The following is a 23,229-nucleotide window of genomic DNA, read 5'->3' as shown; positions in this document are numbered from 1 at the left end:
AGAAAATAAATTGAGAACACTTAAAGGGACCATTCACCCAAAAATGAAAATTCTGTCATTTACTCACCCTCAAGTTATTCCAAACCTGTGTGAGATTCCTTCTTTTGAGCACAACAAATATATATTTTAGAGAACGTTGGTAACCAGAGAGTTAACCGAAGCCATTGACTTCCATAGCATGGGAAAAAAAATACTATGAAAGTCAATGGCTACCATCAACCGTTACCAACATTCTTCAAATAACTTTTTTTTTTTTTTTTTTTTTCAACAGCTGAAATAAATTTACACAGATTTGGAACAACTTGGTGGTGAGTAAATTATCCATTTTAAAGGAACAGTTCACCCAAAAATGAAAATTGCCTGAAAACTACCACCAGGCCTTCCTAGATGTAGATGAGCTGGTCTGTGGACTACATCACTTGCTCATAAATGGATCCTCTGCAGTGAATGGGTGCCGTCAGAATGAGAGTCCAAACATCTGATAAAAACATCACAATAATCCACAAGTAATTCACACTAATGTCTTGTGAAATGAAAATCTGAATGTTTGTACTAAAAATCCATGATTAAGAAGTTTTTTAATTCAAACCGTTGTTTCCAAAAGTCCAAAATATATAATATTGCTTCCTCCAGTGAAATATGCACATGCAGATCAAGCAGCGTTTACAAGCGAAAATGGTCCAAAACAGTTCTAAACAAAGATGTGGTTGAATGCTGATGTGAGAGAACAGCTGGAGATGGACTCCATCACTGGTAGAAAAATCAAATTCAAATTTTTTATCAGCTGTTCGGACTTTCATTCTGACGGCACCCATTCTCTGCAGAGGATCCATTGGTGAGCAAGTGATGAAACGCTACATTTCTACAAATCTGTTCAGATGAAGAACAACAAATTAATCTACATCTTGGATAGTGAAGCACTGATATAAATGCATACGTTTTGGAAAAAAAACCAATGTGCTGATGGTTATGTGCTTACAATATATGTATATGGGGTGAGTGCACAACTGTCAAAGCTGCAATGTAGCTTCACTTATAAATGATAAATACAATATGTTGGCCAGGAATATTTCGGACTACATAGAATACTATGTTCTAACAGACACTTTAAAAAATGTGGATAGGACAAGGCAATGTAAATAAATGAAAGTTTTAATGGAGCAGTATGGTTTTCTGCAAGGTACAGCAGACACACTTTAATGATACCACCCTGATTCAGATAATAAGATTAAGATCTTGATTTAAGAAAAAACTGGTGTAAACATTAATATGTTTGTTCATACAGTGTCAGCAGAAGTACAGTTTTGTTTTTCTGTGTCCAGCACAGGAATAAACTACAAAAACAGTTTCGTTCTCTGGATCGGTGTCTCTCTGTAGGATTTGCATGTCCTTTTCACTTCTATTTGAGTATCTATCAAGCATATATTAGGCTTCAGACGTGTGTTTCCTCATGTGCCAGTTGAGTGAGGCTCTCTGTTGACACTGATACCCACATATCTCACATCTGTAGGGACGGATTCAAGAAAACACTTCTGAAGTGACATTCATTAAATATATTAGACCACGTGAACCTTTTCACTGAACTCACTGCAGCGGCGTCTCTCCCGTGTGTGTTCGTCTGTGCACTTCTAAGTGATTCTTGCCTTTAAATGACTTCCCACATGTTTCACCGATAAAGTCTCACACACCTGCGTAAACGTACAAATATATTTTTGATTACTGATAAATACCATTAGTTGATTTTACATTTTTTATATTATTTTAAATATATATTATAGCATTTTAAACTTTTTATATTATAACTTAATGATTAATAATGTGTGTGCAAGTCCATATATACATACTGTACACACACACACACACACACACACACACACATATAAGACCATGTGACACTATACAGCTGTAAGAATCAGAGAAATTATATCAGTTAACTTAAAATGTTAAAATGCTAAAATTGAAATAAATACCGAAAAACTACAGCTAAATTAAAACTGCAGCAATAAAAAAAGAAAAGGAAAAGAAAACAACAACTGCAAATTGAAAAGCATAAAAATAAAATATATATTTCAGCTCATTGTTAAGGCATCATTTCTCATTTTTGTTTAGTTGAACTAAAATATCTAAAACTATTAAATAAAAAATTATAAAAAATATATAAACTTTGAAAAAAACAAATAATAAAAATGACAAAAACAAAAAAATGTGTAACATTTTTAATAAAATTAGAGTGAAAACAGAAGACATTAAAATGCATTTTAAATGAACAGAAACTATAATAGTTTACTGCTGATACTAAAATAACGCTGGCACAAGTACCTGAGTGTATGATCATGTTAGACAGATAAAACCTCTTCCCGCAGCCTGGATGAGGACAGACTTTGGTCCGGCCCTTCCTGTGCACCAGGTTCACGTGATTCTGTCCAACGTACATCACAAACATCATACAACCAGAAGCAGACACTGCGGTTCTTATCTGTAGTTACGGTTGTTGTTTGTCCGACAGTATGATTGGAACTGCATAAGATCATGCTCTGTACTGTTTATTATGATGTCTTTAATATACATAACATCTCAGAGAAATAGCTGGTCCATATTTGTAATTACTTATTCATTTATTACCAGCCCTGCATCTCAAAAAAAAAATTCTGCTTGTTTTTGCAAAAATAGACTAATATGTGACCCTCTCTGTGTAATACAGGTTAAAATCTCAAAATCTTGTTAAGAGATAACAAATATCAAAGTTTGATTTCAACCATTCATTTCACTATGATTTCAATCTTTGACATAGTCTTACTCTGTCAGTATTAAAGATATCAAGGTTATATTTGAACAGAATGTTCTTTACCTTATGAAGGAGGATTTTATGTAGAAAACAGTAAATCACCAAAAAATGACTTAAGATGGGCTTTCACAGCCAGGGTCACATGTTATCTAATCTGATGATCCAGAGTTATAAAATATCAATAAAAACTATCACATACACACATACACATCACAAAATATATATTTTCTAATTATATATATATATATATATATATATATATATATATATGCATCAGCTATAATTTACCAATCAAAATAGCAAAAGCAGTGAAATGTCAAGAAAAAAACAGTAATACTGTAAAATATCATGATTATATACAGTGTATATAGATCTATAATATTTAAATCATATATATATATATATATATATATAGTATAATTCAATTTAGTATCAAAGTGTATACATAGTGTATTGTATATACTCTACATATAATTTAAATGTATAATTTCCATTTAGTGTCAACTCTGTAATTTTCTGTCACTGTTTAAATGTAGAATGACATCTAGCTCATGTTTGCATTTTCTTCAGTCACAGTCTATAATTCTTACTTTGAAATCCGGATTAGGCGTAAAATAATGTCCTCAGAATAAAACATGACCTCTTCACTGTACAAATGATTGTCTAACGCAAAAAAATATACGAAAAGCATCATATTTTGTGAGAAAGTATAATGTGCTAGAGAAAAACGGGCACTGTTTTTTTGTTAATCAACACCTCAAAATTAGTAAGAAACAAGTAGTGGATTTTTGGTCAACATGATGCAGGGCAGCGTTACCAATCTGATAAGCAAAAATTAACCAACTCTGTAAATATTTAGCAGATTTACATTCCAATGTTTACAATATTTAACCCATCCTGCATGCAGGGGGATTTTTACTTCCTGTTACTAAGCTGCACCAAGCAATTAAAAGGCTTTAGAACGTTTCTTTTGACTTAAACGACAAAACAGACAAAGCACCTGGTCAGGTTTACATCAGTGAATCACTTTCCAGCTTCTATTTTTAGCTGTTGTACAGTGGTATTGGTTGGTGCTCTCATTAGACATGCGCTGCACGCATGAGCTCACCTGGAAACTACTAACGGCCACATACTCCTGACTGCAGCCTTCATACGGACAGAGAAACATCTTCAGCATGCCGTCTGCCTCAATTACTCGCTTACACCTGACACACAGACACACACCATGCTGATGTCCCAAACTCATTCCGTAGAGCGTTACATTGTGAAACACAAAGCGGCATAACATTTTTAACATTTGTGAGGAGTTATTAGTTCACCGCAATTAAGTAATAATGCACAGAATATGATGATTCAGTTTCCACAAAGATATTAAGCAGCTGTTTTCAGCATTGACAATAAGAAGAATTTTTTATAATTATGCACCAGTAATAACTGATAGCAATAATATCAGCATATTAGATTGATTTCTGAAGGATCATGTGACACTGAAGACTGGAGTAATGATGCTGAAAATTCAGCTTTGATAGGAGTAAATTCGATTTTCAAATATATTCAAATTGAAATTGGTTATTTGAAATTGTAATAATATTTCACAATATTACATTTTTTTTACTGTATTTTTAATCAAATAAATGCAGCCTTGGTGAACAGACAGGATTTCTTTGAAATACATTACAACATCTTCATTATTTCAAACGTTTCTTTAGTAGTTTCTGTCAATTTTCCATATTTTTTTATAAGTCATGTATGAACCCAACCCAACTCAACGACAGAAAGTTGTCAGATCACTTCCAGGAATTTCCTATCATACGGAGTTGTTTAATCATCAGTGTAACAATAACAGTTAAGGCGGGTGCTAAATTAGGACATTCAAATATACAGAGCTGATTTTAAACTGCTTTTGAATGAAGCTCACCTGCTTTTATTTATTCAGTAAAAACAGTAATATATTGAAATATTATTACATTTTAAAATATCAGATTTCTATTTGAATAGATTTTCAAATGTAATTTATTCCTGGGATGCAAAGCTGAATTTCAGCATCATTAAGTGTCACATGATCCTTCAGAAATCAGTCTAATATGCAGATATGCTGCTCAAGAAACATTTTATGTTTTTTTTTTTGTTTTTTGTGTGAAAATCATGATACATTTTATTTTTCAGGATTCTTTGATGAATATGAAAGTTTATGAACAACATTTTTCTGAAACCGAAATCTCTTGTAACATTATAAATGCCTTTGCTGTCACTTCTGATCAGTTTCATGTGGGGAGAACTCTAGGTCCACACTGACTGACCTACTGAGAAATTGCTGAAGCTCTTTCGAACAGTGAGTTTCTTCACTGGGATCCAATAACTGCTTCTCAGCCAGATCTGAAATCATTAAACATATCAACAGAGTGTCTTCAATACATCACTGATTTAAAATCCTAAAACATCTTATATTACTGAAACTAGTTCAACTTAAACACAAAACTCATAAGGAAGTAGTTAAACGTGGTTAAATAGTTTCAGAGCACACTATGAGTGCCTGATGAGTCACGTTTACGAGCTGAAATACAGGACAGGTCAGTGGATGAGTGTGATCTCACTGTACCGGCGCTGGGACGAGACTAACACATCCCATTATACGACACGTCCCCGATCAGATACAGGTGACCTCCTCAACATCACCACCACCCACGTTCAGCTGAAGGCCTTCAGACGCCAGAGCCTTGTAACTTGGGCCTGTAATAATGATCAGCTGTGGGAAGAAAAAACTGAGTAGTTGTTAGGTTATCCAAAGAGTCTGGGATTAAACATTATAATTCTGTCTAAACTGAATGAATTTGTCATGCCGCTTGAAAATGTGTTTGTTTCAGCAGTTCAGTGTGGTTTGTTTATCTTGTAACCATAGTAACTTAGTACTAGTGCATGTGGGGAAATAGGAAGTAAAATTGCCATGCGGTAATCAGCTACAGGAATGTGTGAGCTCTATCAGTCGTTCTGAGTCGATCGCTTTTCCTTTTTCCTTTTTGCTAAGGCAACGTCTGTAAGTATTTCTCATCGTGTAATATTTGGTTACTGCTTACTTTTAAGTTAGTAAGATTATTGAGACGGTTAAATTAGTTTGTTTATTGCTGCTGGTTGTTTCTACTAGCTTGATTGTGTTTATCATTAAGGCTACACTGCTATGTTAATTAAGTGGTGCTACTTACACTGTTATTGTGTATTTGAGTTTGATTAATAATATAGACATCTCATTGTACTGTATTGCAGTTTCACAAAATTCCCAGTAAACTTCATGGAAATGAATCAACTGTGTCCTGGAGTTTCTTGGGAGTGTTTAAGCTGAATGGAACATAGCCCATGACAGTGAAAAGACGGCATCACAGCTAATGAGGGACACAAGGATTGCCATCCTACAGAGCAACTCAATACCAAGAGATAAGCGGCTAAAGCTACAGCTCCCTGTCATCTACATACTAGCTTCCTTCTCCAGATATTGAAAACGCGGTGAGTCACAGTGTCACAACGTAACAACAATAAAAAAGGAAATGGAGATAACCAGACTGAGACTGTGCGCTCAAGAAGCAGTCGCTCATCTGGTACATCGTCCAGCTCGAAGATGAGCATGGCCGTCGCCATGTCAAAGGCAAAGGCAAAGGCCGAAGCAGCGCAAGCTAGAGCGGTACATGCGCTAAAGGAAATTGAACTTAAAGTGGAGCAGGCACGAGTTCAAGCTAATCTTGATGCATTAAATGACGAAAAAGAAAAGGATGCTGCCATTGCAGAGGCAAATGCTCTCGTGGCTGGTTTACAAGATATGGGCTTCGAAGTATGCAGTAAGGCTAACAGCCCAGTCCCCCAATCGGTCAAAGACCAGCTCGTCGCCGCCTATGTGTCGACACAAGCCAGCCTATGCAGCAGGGGTCTATCCGTCAGAAGAGGGAGTGACTATGCTTCGCCAACGCTTCATCCTCCACACCAACCTATCAATGTTATCCCTTCAACACACCACCCACTCAATGCAAGTCAAACCCAAGCTGCTGCTTCCGCTGACATTATGCCACACCAAATTCCTCAGACCAGTGGGGCACTGCCACAACAAAGCTTCAAGCAGCCTCTCAACTCCTCTCCAGCTCCTCAGCTTGGTGGGAATCTTCCGCAACAGAACATCAAGAAAGATTCCTCATCTCCTGCACACCTGCCTGCTCACAGGACGCCTTATGGAGGTAGCTATGGCCATTCTACGTCCACTGGAGACCTCATCAAATACCTTGCTCGCAGCCGCCTGGTGACTTCAGGCATCACCACATATGATGACCAGCCAATGAACTATTGGGCCTGGAAAACATCGTTCCTGAACGCTATCGCCGATCTAGACTTGTCTGCTGCAGGAGAACTCGACCTCCTCACCAAGTATCTGGGAAAAGAGTCAGCAGAACAAGTAAGAAGGATAAAAACAGTCAACATTAAGGATCCAGCGATTGGACTGAACATGGCATGGGGGCGCCTCGACGAAATATATGGCTCGCCAGAGGCCGTCGAGCAGGCTCTGTTCAACAAACTAGAAAACTTTCCAAAAGTCACAACAAAGGATCCACAGAGACTCAGGGATCTAGCCGACCTGTTGTCAGAGCTACAAGCTGCCAAGGAAGATGGCTACCTTGCAGGCTTGTCATACTTGGATACCTCCAGAGGAATTAAGCCTATCATTGAGAAACTCCCATACAACATGCAAGAAAAGTGGCTTTACCTTGGTACCAGATACAAACAGGAACATTTCGTTAGCTTCCCACCCTTCTCCGTGTTTGTAAACTTCATCGCCATGGAGGCAAGGGCTCGCACCGAACCAAGCTTTAACCTCTTCACGCAAGCTCCAGCAGAGAGAAAGAGTAAATGGGAGAGGCCCATAAAGACATCGGTTTATGTTCACAAGACGCAGGTCTCAGGAACTGCTAAGGCCGAGTGCAGAGAAAGTATGGAACGAATTGATCCAAATAAATACTGCCCTTTGCATAAAAAGCCCCACCCTCTGAGGAAATGCAGAGGCTTCCGTGAGAAGAGCATAAACGATCGCAAACAGCTTTTGAAAGAGCATTACATCTGCTTTCGCTGTTGCTCCTCCACAGAGCATCTTGCAAAGAACTGCACTGCTGAGTTAAAATGTACAGAGTGTGAGAGCACTGCTCATGTGACAGCGCTCCACCCCTGCCCACCTACCTGGAAATCTAAGTCGTCCCCTTCCACTTCAGAGGACGGCGGCGAGGAGGACAGAGCAGACATCCAGGAGGTCAAGTCGACGTGCACTCAAGTATGTGGTGAAGGATTGAGTGCCAGAGCATGTGCCAAGATCTGTCTCATCAGCGTGTTCCCAAATGGATGCAGGGAGGAGTCCAAGAGAATGTACGCCATACTGGACGAGCAGAGCAATCGCTCCCTGGCACGGTCGGAGTTCTTCAAGGTTTTTAAGATCTCCGGAAGCTCCTACTCATATACTCTCAAGACCTGTGCGGGGCGTTCAGAGACAGCGGGGAGGAGAGCCAGCGGATACACTGTGGAGCCGGTGCACCAGAAATTGAGCATTCCTCTGCCTACACTCCTCGAGTGCAACCAAATCCCTAACGTTCGCTCCGAGATTCCTACGCCGGAAGCAGCCTACCATCATGCCCACCTGAAGCGCATCGCCGACAAGATTCCGCCTCTGGATCCAGACGCCAAAATACTCCTCTTACTGGGTAGAGACATCTTACAGGCACACAAGGTCCGAGAACAGATAAGTGGCCCAGGAGATGCACCGTTTGCTCAAAGGCTTGACCTAGGATGGGTTGTCGTCGGCGATGTGTGTCTTGGAGAAAAACAGCCATCTTAGAGAACGGTCGTACGAGTTATCTTCAGCCATGCAACAACCAGATCAGAGTGAAAGAGGTATTTGGTCAAGTGCCTAAAACTCAGCATCATCCTACACCTACCTCCACCTGTGGCTTAATGATGCTCAGTGGAGACTGCCTGGGGCAGACTGTCTTCGCTCGTACTCCCGACGACCACAGACTCGCTCCATCCATGGAGGATCTAGAGTTTCTGAAGATAATGGAAGCTGAGTGCTATCAGGACAGCTCCAAAAGTTGGGTTGCACCTTTACCCTTCCGGTCGCCAAGACAGCGGCTGCCTAACAACAGGAAACAGGCTTTTGACCGTCTTGTCTCACTCCGGCGCTCATTGGAAAAACGACCACAGATGAAAGCCGATTTCCTAGAGTTTATGGAGAGGATGCTTAAGAAGGCACATGCAGAAGTTGCCCCGCCAGTGCAGCCTGGACAAGAGTGCTGGTACCTGCCCCTGTTCGGTGTGTACCATCCTAGGAAGCCAGATAAAATCTGTGTGGTCTTCGACAGCAGCGCGTCATGTGAAGGAGTGTCACTCAACGATGTTTTGCTCACTGGGCCCGACCTTAATAATAGCCTTCTAGGTGTTCTTATGAGGTTCAGGAAGGAACAGGTGGCGATCACCGCCGACATTGAGCACATGTTCCACTGCTTTGTCGTTAAGGAGGACCACCGCGATTTTCTCCGCTTCCTGTGGTATAGAAACAACGACCCTACCTCCGACATAGTGGACTATAGAATGCGAGTTCACCTCTTTGGGAACAGTCCCTCGCCTGCCGTTGCAGTGTATGGTCTGCGACGGGCAGCTAAGGAAGCAGAAGCCGACTATGGCAGTGATGCAAGAAGATTCATCGACCGCGAGTTCTACGTTGACGACGCTTTAAAGTCCTTCGGCACAGAGGAAGAGGCCATCAGCGTCCTCGGGCGAGCACAGAAGATGCTTGCAGCTTCTAACCTCAGGCTGCACAAAATTGCTTCAAATCGACTGGCAGTCATCGAAGCATTTCCAACCGAAGATCGCACCAAGGACGTCAACAACCTAGATCTCTTTGTTGATGATCTGCCCATTCAACGTAGCCTTGGATTGTTCTGGAACATGCGCACAGACACCTTCATGTTTCAAATCAAAGATGATCAGAAGCCATTCACTCGCAGAGGGGTACTCTCAACCGTGAACAGCCTCTACGATCCTCTAGGGTTCCTTGCACCCATCACGGTTCATGGAAGACTGATACTCAGGGAAATCACCACGCAATCAGAGGACTGGGACTCACCTCTTCCCAAAGACATGGAGATTGAGTGGACTAGATGGAAACAGTCACTCCAAGACATAGAGGGGCTCCAGATACCACGCCCCTATACGTCCTTCTCCACCGCAGGTGCGCTAAGAAGAGAGCTCTGTGTCTTTGCAGACGCATCAGTCAAGGCTATAGCAGCCGTTGCCTACATAAAGGTGACAAGCCACCAAGAACAGACTGAGATTGGCTTCGTCTTCGGGAAGGCAAAGTTGGCCCCCCAACCTGGTTTAACTATCCCTAGACTTGAGCTCTGTGCGGCTGTACTCGCCATTGAGATCGCCGAGATGGTAGTCACAGAGATGGACACAACATTCGACAACGTCACCTACTACACAGATAGCAAGGTTGTATTAGGGTACATCCAGAACCAAACAAGGAGATTTTATGTCTATGTACACAACAGGATCCAACGAATCCATCAATCACCTTGTTCTGGTCAGTGGAAGTACGTCCCAACGCACCTCAACCCGACATCGTCTCGCAACCCTGCTTGTGTCTCACTATCATGAAGCAGTGAAACACCAAGGAAGACATCTGACCGAAGGTGCCATTCGAGCGGCAGGGTTCTGGCTGGTAGGAGCTAAACGCTGCATCAGCAGTCTGCTTCACAGATGTGTCACTTGTAGAAGGCTGAGGGGGAAGACTGAACATCAGCAGATGGCAGCTCTGCCGGCAGAACGGTTACAAGTAGCACCTCCTTTCACCTACGTAGGTGTCGACGTCTTTGGACCATGGGACATTGTCTCACGCCGCACAAGAGGAGGAGTCTCCAACTCTAAACGATGGGCTGTGATGTTCTCATGCATGTGCTCAAGGGCAGTTCACATCGAGGTAATTGAAGCAATGAGTACCAGCAGCTTTATCAATGCCTTCAGGAGGTTCTTTGCAGTCATGGGCCCTGCAAAGCAGATTCGCTCTGACTGTGGAACTAACTTCGTCGGCGCCTCTCGTGAGCTGGAGATGGACAAGACTAATCCAGGCTTCAACAGTGTGGAAGAGTACCTGGACACACAGAGCTGCACCTGGGTATTCAACCCGCCCCACGCGTCCCATATGGACGCTCCTCCTCCGTCAGGAAGCTTTGAGGAAGCGCATCTCATCAGAGAGGAATGGAAGCGGGTTCAGGGCCTAGCAGACATGTTTTGGAACAGGTGGAAACATGAATACCTCAAAACATTGCAGCTTCGGCACAAATGGCAAGGAAAAAGGCAGAACCTCCAGGAAGGAGACATAGTTCTCTTGAAAGACAATCAGGCAAAGAGAAATCAATGGCCTACGGGCATCATCACAAAAACCTTTCCAGGAGAAGATGGACTGGTCCGGAAGGTTCAAGTGGAAGTCGTCAAGGATGGAACCAGAAAGGCTTTTTCTCGGCCCATTAAAGAAGTGGTTCTGCTTCTCTCTCCAAAGACTGATTCTGTTAATTAATGTGGGCTCTTTAAAGACCCCAAGCGGGGAGTGTCATGCCGCTTGAAAATGTGTTTGTTTCAGCAGTTCAGTGTGGTTTGTTTATCTTGTAACCATAGTAACTTAGTACTAGTGCATGTGGGGAAATAGGAAGTAAAATTGCCATGCGGTAATCAGCTACAGGAATGTGTGAGCTCTATCAGTCGTTCTGAGTCGATCGCTTTTCCTTTTTCCTTTTTGCTAAGGCAACGTCTGTAAGTATTTCTCATCGTGTAATATTTGGTTACTGCTTACTTTTAAGTTAGTAAGATTATTGAGACGGTTAAATTAGTTTGTTTATTGCTGCTGGTTGTTTCTACTAGCTTGATTGTGTTTATCATATAGGCTACACTGCTATGTTAATTAAGTGGTGCTACTTACACTGTTATTGTGTATTTGAGTTTGATTAATAATATAGACATCTCATTGTACTGTATTGCAGTTTCACAAAATTCCCAGTAAACTTCATGGAAATGAATCAACTGTGTCCTGGAGTTTCTTGGGAGTGTTTAAGCTGAATGGAACATAGCCCATGACAGAATTTGTTAGATCTAATAGATCAAATTTACTCCATTTTTGCATATTCAAAGTTCAAAGTCACATGGATGACTTTTATGGTGTTTTATTGGAGTTTTATGGTGCTTTTTGCTGTTTGACCACCTGAAGCCTATAAAACCTAGGTTTTTATAACAATTTATAGATTTCACGAAGGCTCATTAAACTGAAAACATTACTAGGCAGCTGTGACAAATGCAATGTTGTTAAAAATATTTCAATAACACTAGCAAACACATCAACTTTGCAGCAATAAAATACTAAAACTAAAATAAACACAAAATACTGAAAAAAAACTACAACTAAAAACTGAGAGAGAGAAAATCTTTTGATTTTTTTCAATTGTATATTTATGTAAACTGGAAAGAAGAAACTGTATATAAATGTTCTTTTTATCATCTAATACAAATTTGACAATTATTTTTATTGTATTTGAATGGTGCTTTTTTGCAACCCCTGGTCACTTAACTCACTAAAATAAAACTGTAAATGATCTTCATTAATTTGTATTGGAAAAGTTTCAAACTCTATAACCTTTTTGTCCTTTTATATTATGATTTTTTTTTACATTTAACTGAATGCCACTAGACATCTGTGAGAAATGAAATCAATATATATATTATAATCAATCAAAACATGAACTTTGCAGTCATTAAATACTAAAATTGAAATAAAAACAATTTGACAATCCTTGAGACAGACAGAAAGAAAGAATATATATATATATATAATTTCTTGGAGTCAAAAAGGTTGAGATACTACTTTGTATTATTCCCTTTATGCTGTTTACTTGAGCTACACCCCAAAAATCTTAAGAAAAAATTATATTTTGCTAAAAGAAATAAAGCTTTTTTTTTAGCTCAATTTATTTACATGTTATTTAAATTGAATTTAAATAATTACATTATAAATGAAAGCAACTACAATAAATACTAAAATAATCTATGATTTTCATGCTTATTTTAAATAAAATGTGTTTAAAATTTTTTTTGTAATTTTTAGAATTGCAAAAAAAAAAAAAGACTCAACTTTGGACTCAAAATTTTGTAATTTTGCCTGCAATTAACTATAGTAATTTTTACATGCATTTGGGCTAAAAATGCAAAATAAATTTGTATTTCTGAGATGGACTTACAAATGATTGTTGAAAAGTATTGCATAATGTGCTTTGTTTGCAGTGTATGCTGCGCAGCGTGCATTAAACAGTACGACACTGCTCCGATCCAAACACAGCCCTTGTTGTGTAATTGAGAATCCAGTTATTGTTAAAGAGTTTTCTAGTGTTGTATTGTAAGGCACATGAATTCCTTATTGCTTCCATTGCTTGATTTCCATTGCATGTATTGACATGTAAATGAGTTCCCTAAGGATACGCCACTGAAAGGGAACGTCCAGGTGACCAGTCACAAAACGTCCCTTCATTTGACCGTTTGCAGTCAAATTAGTCTTTTTGCATATCAGGTGTTTTAAAGTGTTTTAAAGGGATAGTTCACCCAAAAATGAAAATTTTGTTATCATTTGCTCACCCTCGTGTTGTTCTAAACTTGTAACTACTAATGGATATTGCCAGAATAGTTCATTTACAAATTAAAATAGTTATTATTAATCCACTGCATGCTTTTGCAAAACGTTTTTCTTTTGTCTGTTACACAGAAGTTTTTGCAAGCTGCTTTTACGATGCTGTAAAGAAATACCAATGTAATATCAATTTACATTAATAATAATAGTACTAATCTCAATTAACATAAATGTACAAATTACAACTTTTATAGATTCAGTTTAGTTGTTGTTTTTCAGTGCTTTCTGGTTCATTTTTGCAGTATCAGTTTTTATTTCAGTTTTAGTGTTTCATGGTTGTGTTGGTTCAAGTTACTGTGTTCACTGATATTATGTAAATATTTTAACATTTATTTTGTTCCTCACAGCTGTATAGTGACATTTCCAATTTATTGAGCCTTCATTAAATGTATAAAATGAAAAAAAAAAGGTTATTCATTTATTTTTTATATTTTTACATTTCAAAACACTGTGTTCTAAACCAAAATGTTCAGGTTTATTTTTATTATGAATTTACTTTATTGAATTATTATTTTTTTTTATTACTTTTTTACACAGTGTAAGATATTCATCCCCTGCAGCTCGCCTCCTGCACTCGCCTCCTGCAGGCCAGGGCAGGTACTGCACAAACGAATGACCGGCCACACACTGCCACAGTGCAGATGTAGACAGTCCCACAGTGGGCTCCACCGCCTGCAGCTCGGGCTCATGCTGGCACAACTGACCGTGACCTTGATACCAGCTCACCACAGTCTGCAAACGGGTGGCAGGCACCTTCTTACCCGCACACACACACACACACACACACACACACACACACGCACAAACAGATCCAGATGCAAATCAGAATATCATAATGATTTCTGAAGGATCATGTTACTCTGAAGACTGGAGACACAAGAGGTTAGGTTATAGTACAGCTGCCATGTTCAGTATAGTATTTATTTATTTTCAGAAAAAACATGGGAATAGTACTGTTCGGTACTTCAAAACAAACAATAAGCCATACATATTTTAGGTAGAGCCTAATAAATAGCAGTAGCCTATCAGGTAACCAAAGAACACTTATGATAAATGATAAAAAAAGGAAAACGAATGTTGTTGTATCAGACAGATATATTTGTGCACACAACAGTTCAGGTATGTATGCATGCATTGCAATGTTTCCACGTTTATCCAATTAACTGGTCTGTGATTTTGAGTGATGCATGATCAAATAGGACGTTCATGAAATCCAATTACGTACTTGGCGTATTTCTGCTGGTATTTTTCACCATATGCAGAATTGAGCAGGATTAGATCCTCCGCGAGCGCCGCGTCGCTCAGAGTCGTGCGCTCCACACCCGATGCGCTTCTCCTCCCAGATAAACGCGCCGCACACCGTAGCCTACTTCTTCCGCGACTCGAGCCGCCGCTGAGCCCGGTTCGCGTCGCCAGCCTCGGGCGACCCCTGCAGCGGCGCAGAATGGCTTTGATTTGCTCTCCCGTGGCTTTGATTGTATGATTGTAGGCTACATCTACTTTACAGAATGTTATTTGTATACTTTTGATTTTTGCATTTAATAAAAACCATTGCATTAACTTAAACCCCAAAACCCGATTAGAAAGTAGCAATCAAGCTCTGCTCAAGTATCTGCAAATGCTCCATAATTGTTTTCGTACACGTTTATGCAAAAAAAAAAAAAAAAAAAAGTGCAACGGTTTTTTTAATCTAAGAATTTGGGCGACACACAGGAAAAGGTTATACAAAAGAAAGTAAGTCATTAATTTTTAAATGAACTCTCCCTTTAACACAGACAATCATAAATGTGGAAATGAGAAGACTTTGCTGAAATGGGTGAGATCCCTTCTGTTTACACTATAAATACAAATCCTTTTCATTCTAGAACAAAATAGGATCTTTATTACTTATAGAAAAATAGTGAATAAGAAACTGATTAATTCATATGTTTACAATCTTATTACCAGTGCATTTGTGAAATAAAACAACACTTAGTGATTTTGGTCAGAAATGGCAAAAACAACTTTCTTTTTTTTTTCTTTGCAAGTTTCCATACTAAAAATGGTATTACCAATTAATCTTGATTAACTCAGTTCACAAATTCAACAAACTTGGTTTAACCTCATGGATCACAGAACACAGAGAGAAAGGCAGACAAACTAAAGTTAAACTGATGCTGGATGTCTCTGTACAGTAATTTAAATGTACCACATATTAAAAACAAATGTACTTTATTAATATACAATCTTGCTCTTACTGTGAATGAGTCATCAGTGCACATTATTCAACAGAAGTAAAAATATGGTTTTATAATATTTTATCAAAAGTAAAAATGACTTGAATGTTTTCAGTTAATGCCACCAAAGCTGGTTAAGTTTCGACTTTGGGGTGCAAGTGGTGTTTCAGGAAGGGTGTAGTCCTCCATAATCAACTGCACACTCTTGAATGAAACGCCCTCTGTCCTAGATCTAATCAAACCTCCCCAAAACATTTTCATGTTGTGTTACAAAACTAATGAAACTTTGAAAGTAATTGTTGCGAATACAAAGAGTTGCAAATATCAATAATGTCATGGTGACTTTTGGTCTGTTCCAAATCAACCAAACAAGCATTCCCAGAATGCACCAGAAGAAGATTGGATGGGTGAATTATCTGAATTAACTGACCTATAAAGAAGGTCTAATGAAAATTCAGTCTGACTCCCTCCTCTAGGCTTTAATGTTTCACAGATCTAAAAGATGTGCATTAACTTAAACCACAAAAACAGAGTGGAAAAATGTTATTTACATTTAAAAATATATATATATATGTACAATTTACAAGACAGATTCAGACTTGGTAAACCCAAAACAGAATGATATATGAACTGTCATCAGGCACTTTCCACAAAGAGGCCAAAAGACAAACAAAACAACATTGGTGATAATTAAGTTTTATATATAAAACCTGATATAAAAATATTGTGCTGGAATGGGTAAGCTTGGTCTATAGATATTGATAAACTCCACAATGGTTTGAAATATATATATAATTTGTTCAATATTTCAAAAATGCAAAAAGAAAAAGAAAAAAAAAAAGGAGAATTTCACAGCTAAATTAACCCTATTTGTGGAAAGTGCCACCAATTAAAGTATCTACAATTAAAGACAAAAAAAATATGTAAATAAAGTTCAAAGAAAACACCCCACTGGTATTTAGTGGTGTACATAAATGTTTCATCAACAGCTGCCATAGTTATGCTATAATTCTAGCTTATTCTATCTGATGAAGTGTTTTTTCTTCTGAAAAATCCAGTAAGATCCTGATGTGAATTTGTAGTAGTTTTGTACATTTCGGTTCCCTTTGACTCCTATTTTATGGATTGTAAGGAAGTCAATGGCTACCAGCACCTGGTTACCAACATTCTTCAAAATATCTTCTTTTATGTTCCACAGATGAAAGAAAGTCATACAGGTTTGATGACATGAAGGTGAGCAAATGATAACAGAATAATCACTTTTGGTTGGACTATCCCCAAGTATGGCGTGTTTACCAAACGGGACCCATGCAGAACTCTGATCTGGATTTAGTGTGTTCACCGGAGAGCGGACACTTATGGAGAAAAATCTCGTTTTTGTAATCATTTGTGTACATTCTGTTCCTCCCGAGCTCCACGATCCTGCTGGAGCTCATGGGGCTGTAGTCCATGGAGACCCCCGAGTCTGCGACCGCCATGTAGGTGTATCCCGGCCCTTTGGGGGGCCACGTGTGGTTGGGATACTCAAAGCTGGATTGTGACGACAGTCTGCCCGAACCTGAGCTCTGCTGGAGGGAGCCGAGGTCGGAGTGCGAGGTGTTCAAAGATGTCGTTCCTGCAGTGGTGAAGAGCGTCTGCAGTGGTAACGTCTCCTCAAAGACATCGTCCACCTCTCGCACGCCGTCTCCTTGGGAGTTTTGATTGAGAGTGACGTAGGTGTCATGTGACTGCGGTAACAATGACTGGGACAGAGGTTGGGGGTTTTCTTGAAGCGTCCTCAGTTGCTCCATGAGCCAATGAGCTTGAGGAGGTTCTCGCCATCTGTCCGTTAACCCCGAGTCCGAACGATCGCTCTCCTTCTCCTCGTCCTCCTCCACAGGTTTCCTCTCCTCTCTCTGAGACGTCCCATGGCTGGTCAGGGAAACCTCGGACAAGACCTCCAGCGGTGAAGGAAGCTCCTCTGTGTACACATGGACTGATCTGCCCCACATGCTGCTATTATTTTGGCTCATCCACTCCTGAGGGCAGAGGAAACCCAGTTAATTACTAAACATCTAGCACTAGTAATGATCTCTTTTTCAATGGTTTTATAGTTCCAGTCAGATTTCCTACCCATACACACAGCTGTTGACATCAAATATCGTCCTTCATTGACTAAAAACGTATTATTTAATAATAAACAATAATCTGTTGTATTTAAGAGGTCAGATCCTGGCTCATGTTATCATAGACTGATATCAACCAGGACATTTAATAAGCCATTATTCGTCTATTTTGAAATGATCGATATTGGCTAGTAACTATGTTCACTGTTGTGAAATATTATTGAAATTCAAAATATATCTATTTTGATGTTCTTAAAAAAAGAAGAAGAAGAAATTACCTTAAAATCCCCTTTGTAGACAGTAAAAAGACCTGAAAACTTTCGCTCTGGTGTCGGAATGTCAGGCCAGAGTTTCTTAAGAAGAAATCTGTAAAGTACAAAGAAGCTGTTCAATTTTTCAATAATTTAATTCTTGAAATATACATTTTCCACAGGTACATCTTGTGAAATTGTTTCAGTAGCCTATATGTTTCTCTGTCCAGCCATACATACACAACAAACCTTAATCAGCCTTTATTGAACTATGATTAGATGACAAAAGTGTCCCTCATGTTAGTACTGTATATATACATTTGTCCTCATTTAGAAAGCTAGTTGAGGTGTGTGCTCGTGAAAACTGACTTTTGGTGAGACAGAATCACAGTCATAGACAGCAGGCAGAGGATCAGTCCGATGAAAAGCACCAGTAGCATGATCAGTGGATCCACCTCTGGTAAAAAAGAGAAACACAAATTATTGGTCGATTGAGATGACCAATCAAATCAAAGGAGGCGGGGTCCGTAAACCCGTAAGACCTTCGTTCATCTTCGAAGATTAACAAATTAAGATATTTTGGATGAACTCAGCAATGTAACTACCACGGTCAAGGCCCAGAAAGGCAGTAAGGACATTGTTAAAGTAGTCCTTGTGACATGACTTCAGTGGATCAACCGGTATGTTATGAAGCTTTTTGTGCACAAAGAAAACAAAAATAACGACTTTATTCAACAATTTCTTCTCTCCCATGACAGTCTTCACTGCGTGTTCACGAGAGTTCCACGATGCATGTGTTCTGATGTTCCGTTGTAGAACCTGGATGTGCTGCCCCTTGTTTACAAGCAGAAGACGATGCACGCTGTGCATAAAACAATCTTCGGAAAAACATGTCTGAAGATTTCGACAGAGAGGATGACTTTCAAGTTTTTGCCCAGCATTATTTATTTGAACCAGAATATGCAGACTGACACGGAAGAGTAAAAAATGGTTGAATAAAGTCATTATTTTTGTTTACGTTGCACACAAAAAGTATTCTCGTAGCTTCATAAAATTACGGTTCAACCACTGATGTCACACTGACTATTTTAACGATGTCCTTCCTATCTTTCTGGTCCTTAAACGTGGTAGTTGCATTGATGTCTATGCAGAGTCAGAAAGCTCCAGGATTTCATCAAAAATATGTTAATTTGTGCTCCCCTCAGTGTTCGAAACATGTCAATGAAATCTCAAGCAGATCTTAACTGCCTGGTTTTGTTTTTTGTTTTTTTTTTGCCGCAAAATATGAATATAGAAGTAAGGCGGTATAACTCTAGTGAAAAATAAATATACTTATATACTATTTGAAGTACATTTACTTCATGCAAACGCATTTGCATATTTATGTCTATAAAAAATACCCTGCAATTATACTTTTGGCGTATTAAACAGATATACTTAAAATCCGCTAAACCAGAACAACTAATTTTGGACTTAATGCATTTTAATTGAGTGGAAGTAGTGCCGAATTCCAACTAAAGATATACTGAAGTATATCTGATTGTGCTAAAGTGGACCTATTGCAAGTATACTTTAAATATATATTGCATTTAAAGACAGATATTATTCAAAGATCATACAATTCTCATCAATAGTCCTCAAACAATAATCCTCGTCAATACATTTTAGACTTATTTTAAAAAAATGTGCACTGTGCACAAGTACTCCAAATAAAGTTTAATTATCCTTTTTATATCAGTAAGTCTTGAGCGATATGTCAGTATATATATGGTAATAGATTTGAACTATACTTAGTGGGAATGTATCAAAACTGCTGGATTGATTGCAATGTAAACTATACTCTGTGAAAAGCGATTATAAACATTGACAACATGAATTTCTGTAAAGCTTGATACAAAGCTTTCATACATTTATTGTACTTTACAAAAAGCATTAAAAAGCATGTACCGCTGGGCTGTGTGACTCCAAGCACAGGCTCGGTCCAAGCACTCCAGTAGCCTTTGTAGGCAACACCATCAGGTTTGACACGGACCCACACCTTGTATCTGGTGTCCGACTGTAAGCCAAGCAAAACCAGCATCGTGCTGACCTTTATGACCTCTACCTTAAAAGATAATTCACCACAGATGAGTTTGAACAAGAAGTAAAACACAACAGTTCATTCAAGTAGCGCTAACAGTCTAACGAAGTGCAATACCTTGCCCATGTTACTTCCCTCCTCTGCATATCTGACCTCATATATCATACTGTCATCCATGTATTTGAGTAGAGGAGGCAGCCAGCTCACGTTCAACTGCCCTTCCTTCCCTGAACTCAAGACCGTGAGGTTTCTGGGAGGATCCAGAAACACTGTGAGAGGAAAAGCATTATAAAACATCTCATAGAAGAGTGCTGGCTAGATTACATACAAATTGTAGTCCATCACTTATTACAAATTACATGACAGATATTGTAGTTGGTAATGTAACTTGTAGTTGGTAACGTAATCTATTACATTGCACACTTTAGGTAATCTAGTTAGATTACATTCGGATTACTTTCAAATTACTTTTGACTAAATGCGTTTATCACATAGATTTGACATTTTTTTGCACCATGTAGATATACAAATACAAAGAGATAGATAGATAAAAAAAAACACTTACTACAACAACAAATTTATCTGCATGTCAATTAAAAAATAAATCATAAAGAGGGAACAAATGAGTAAGGGAATTAATATTTTATCATGCAAATAATATAAATTAACTGTAACCAGATTATGTGCATTTAAAAAAATAATTTAATCTAATTACAAGTACTTCATTTTTGGAATCTGATTACATAATCAAGATTACACATAATCAGTTACTACCCAGCACTGCTTAGTGAGGATGCTTAGTAATGCATTAAAAGACTTACTGAAATTCTCAGCGTTAAGGCTACGACTGTAGAGCATCCGGCCATCACGAAAAACTTGCACATCAAGCGTCGTGAAGAAAGGGGTTTTGGCAAGTTTGCAGAAGGAGACGGTTTTGTTACTGGCCAGTAAAGACAGAGATGAAACCACACAAGCCATTTTGTTCTTATTCCTGAAGACATGTAAAAATAAGAAATTACTTTTAATTGACATTTTCTAAAATTAAAATGTTGTGAATAACATTTTATGCTGTCTTGAAAAAAAATATCAATCTTTGCTTTGAGCCTGAAAGCAATAATCAATCACTTACTCGTATGAATATGTGAAGGTATACTGAGCATGTAAATTATTCCTCTCCTCTTCCCAAAAGCAAGTGAGATCCTTCACCTCCACAAAACATTTAATATCTTCTGATTCGTCTCGCAGTAACTGGGCCACTGAATAATCAGATCACATCATGTTGCAAGCATTACGCACAAGTACACAAATATAGCACAGGTCAACACAAATATGAAATCTTTAAAAGTTATTAATTACATCTTATGTATTAACAAATTGCATATTTCATGACATTTTTATTTTGTTTGTTGGTGCTCCATTATTATTAGTGCTCAGTTATTAATAATGGTTCTTATTATCAATGTTGAAAAGTTTTTGCTGTTTAAGGGATAGTTCACCTTCAGTTGCTGGTCTCCATTGACTTCCATAGTACGAAAAAAACAACGCTGCAAGTCAATGGGGAAGGTGAGCTAGCCCTTTAATACATTTCGGGAAACCACATGAATGAAATAGAAATAGAAATCTTTTGCAACCTTATAAATATTTTCAACACTGATAATTATCAGAAATGTTTCTTGAGCCACAAATCAGCATAATAAAATAATTTCTGAAGGATCACGTGGTACTGAAAAAAAAGTGATTGAGGCTGAAAATTAAGCTTTGCATCACAGGAATAAATTACATTTTTTACATTAGCAGTTATTTTAAATTGTAATAATATTTTTACAGTTTTTGCTGTATTTTTGATCAAATAAATGCAGCCTTGGTAAGCATCAGAAACGGTAGCCTATTGATTAAAAAATCTTATATATACTGTTTTTAATTATACCTCCACATTTTTTTTTTAAGTAGAAAGTCTTGAAACATGCATGTAACTTCATAATGAAAATAATTAAAAGACATTTAAAAGACAGAGTCGTTTTTCTTACCTTTACTTTCAAAATGTTGTCCACCTATAGTGACAAAAGCAAGAGACAACATAAAAACTATTTTCAAACTGTCACTCCTCATTTTTGCCAGCCATTTACATTACAAATTCATCACTGTTCCGAGTAACAGTCCCAAAAGATCTATCAACCTTTCCAGGTGGTTTTTTCGACCAAAACAAATTTTTTGCGGACACCATGGACAGTTACATGCATCTCATCCGATAAGCTGATAGTGCGTTCAGAGTGTGTTTACTCTTTTACTATTTGGAGGTGGAGCGCCAAAAAGAGTTGTTTACTGGGAGGAGCCTGAGTGTAGACATTCATGACTGTTTGAAGCACTCACACTTTTAACATACATCCTTACATGCAGCCTGACTTTTAGGCTTGAGTAGGAAATAATATGTTTTTTAATGGGTCTAAAACAATTTTATCAACTGATGCATGTTCATTATGTGAAGTGCAGTCAACAGGTGCTCAGTTGTAGGTGTTTTTTTAGTGTGTTTTTTCACAGTAACCGGTTCTTTTTATCACGACCTGACACTCTTGTTTTTTATGCTAAACCTGCGTTATCAGCACAGCACTGAGCTCCTCTTACGCACAGATAAGAGCAAGCATTGCGACTCGATCCAGTCAGCCTGCAGTTCACTGTCCTTTATCACTATTACAGCACTCTACCGTTATTTCAACACATTGTTAAGATGGGAAATGTGACACCCGATTAGGCCCACAGGTGGTTTTAATCATACATAGGCTTTGTCTTTTGAGTAAAGAGTAGATTTCATGTGCATTGAACAGAAATGATCCGATGTTGGTCCCTTAATGCAGGCTACTCAAAAGCAATTTAAACCTCAATGCAAAATTCAGAAATGGTCTTCAAAAATACACTGAAAAAAAATATATCCCTCAGAAATTGCTAGTAAATTTCACAAATAATTAAAAAGAATCGGTAACACATGAATTACAATTTGGAGTAAAAAAACTGAAAGCAACATAGTCCATTAATCTTAGTGTTATATTA

The 23,229-nt window shown here is 38.3% G+C and overlaps 1 protein-coding gene and 1 pseudogene across 2 annotated transcripts in view; both read right to left on the bottom strand.

The window, feature by feature from the left end:
* Positions 1 to 22,670, bottom strand: part of epor (erythropoietin receptor) — a 175,080-nt gene extending 152,410 nt beyond the window's left edge. Inside the window, exons 1-8 of one of the 2 annotated variants that reach the window (XR_009435036.1) lie at positions 22,212 to 22,670; positions 21,310 to 21,440; positions 21,006 to 21,168; positions 20,302 to 20,453; positions 20,052 to 20,208; positions 18,474 to 18,561; positions 18,132 to 18,219; positions 16,945 to 17,766 (exon numbers count right to left, since the gene is read on the bottom strand). Coding sequence is in view for 1 of the 2 variants with exons in the window: in XM_059558915.1 (XP_059414898.1) it covers positions 17,041 to 17,766; positions 18,132 to 18,219; positions 18,474 to 18,561; positions 20,052 to 20,208; positions 20,302 to 20,453; positions 21,006 to 21,162 (1,368 nt within the window). In the remaining variant the exon portion in view is untranslated. Of the gene's footprint in view, positions 1 to 16,584; positions 17,767 to 18,131; positions 18,220 to 18,473; positions 18,562 to 20,051; positions 20,209 to 20,301; positions 20,454 to 21,005; positions 21,169 to 21,309; positions 21,441 to 22,211 lie in introns of those variants that run through there. The other variant, XM_059558915.1, reaches the window with a different exon arrangement.
* On the bottom strand, positions 1,426 to 15,089 carry LOC132149745 (zinc finger protein 653-like; annotated as a pseudogene).
* Positions 22,671 to 23,229: the final 559 nt, after the last annotated feature.

The sequence above is a fragment of the Carassius carassius genome, chromosome 9 (assembly GCF_963082965.1).
Source record: "Carassius carassius chromosome 9, fCarCar2.1, whole genome shotgun sequence".
Classification (NCBI taxonomy): Eukaryota; Metazoa; Chordata; class Actinopteri; order Cypriniformes; family Cyprinidae; genus Carassius; species Carassius carassius.
Note: the sequence above shows the minus strand (reverse complement) of the source record. Positions and strands in the feature narration are given on the sequence as shown.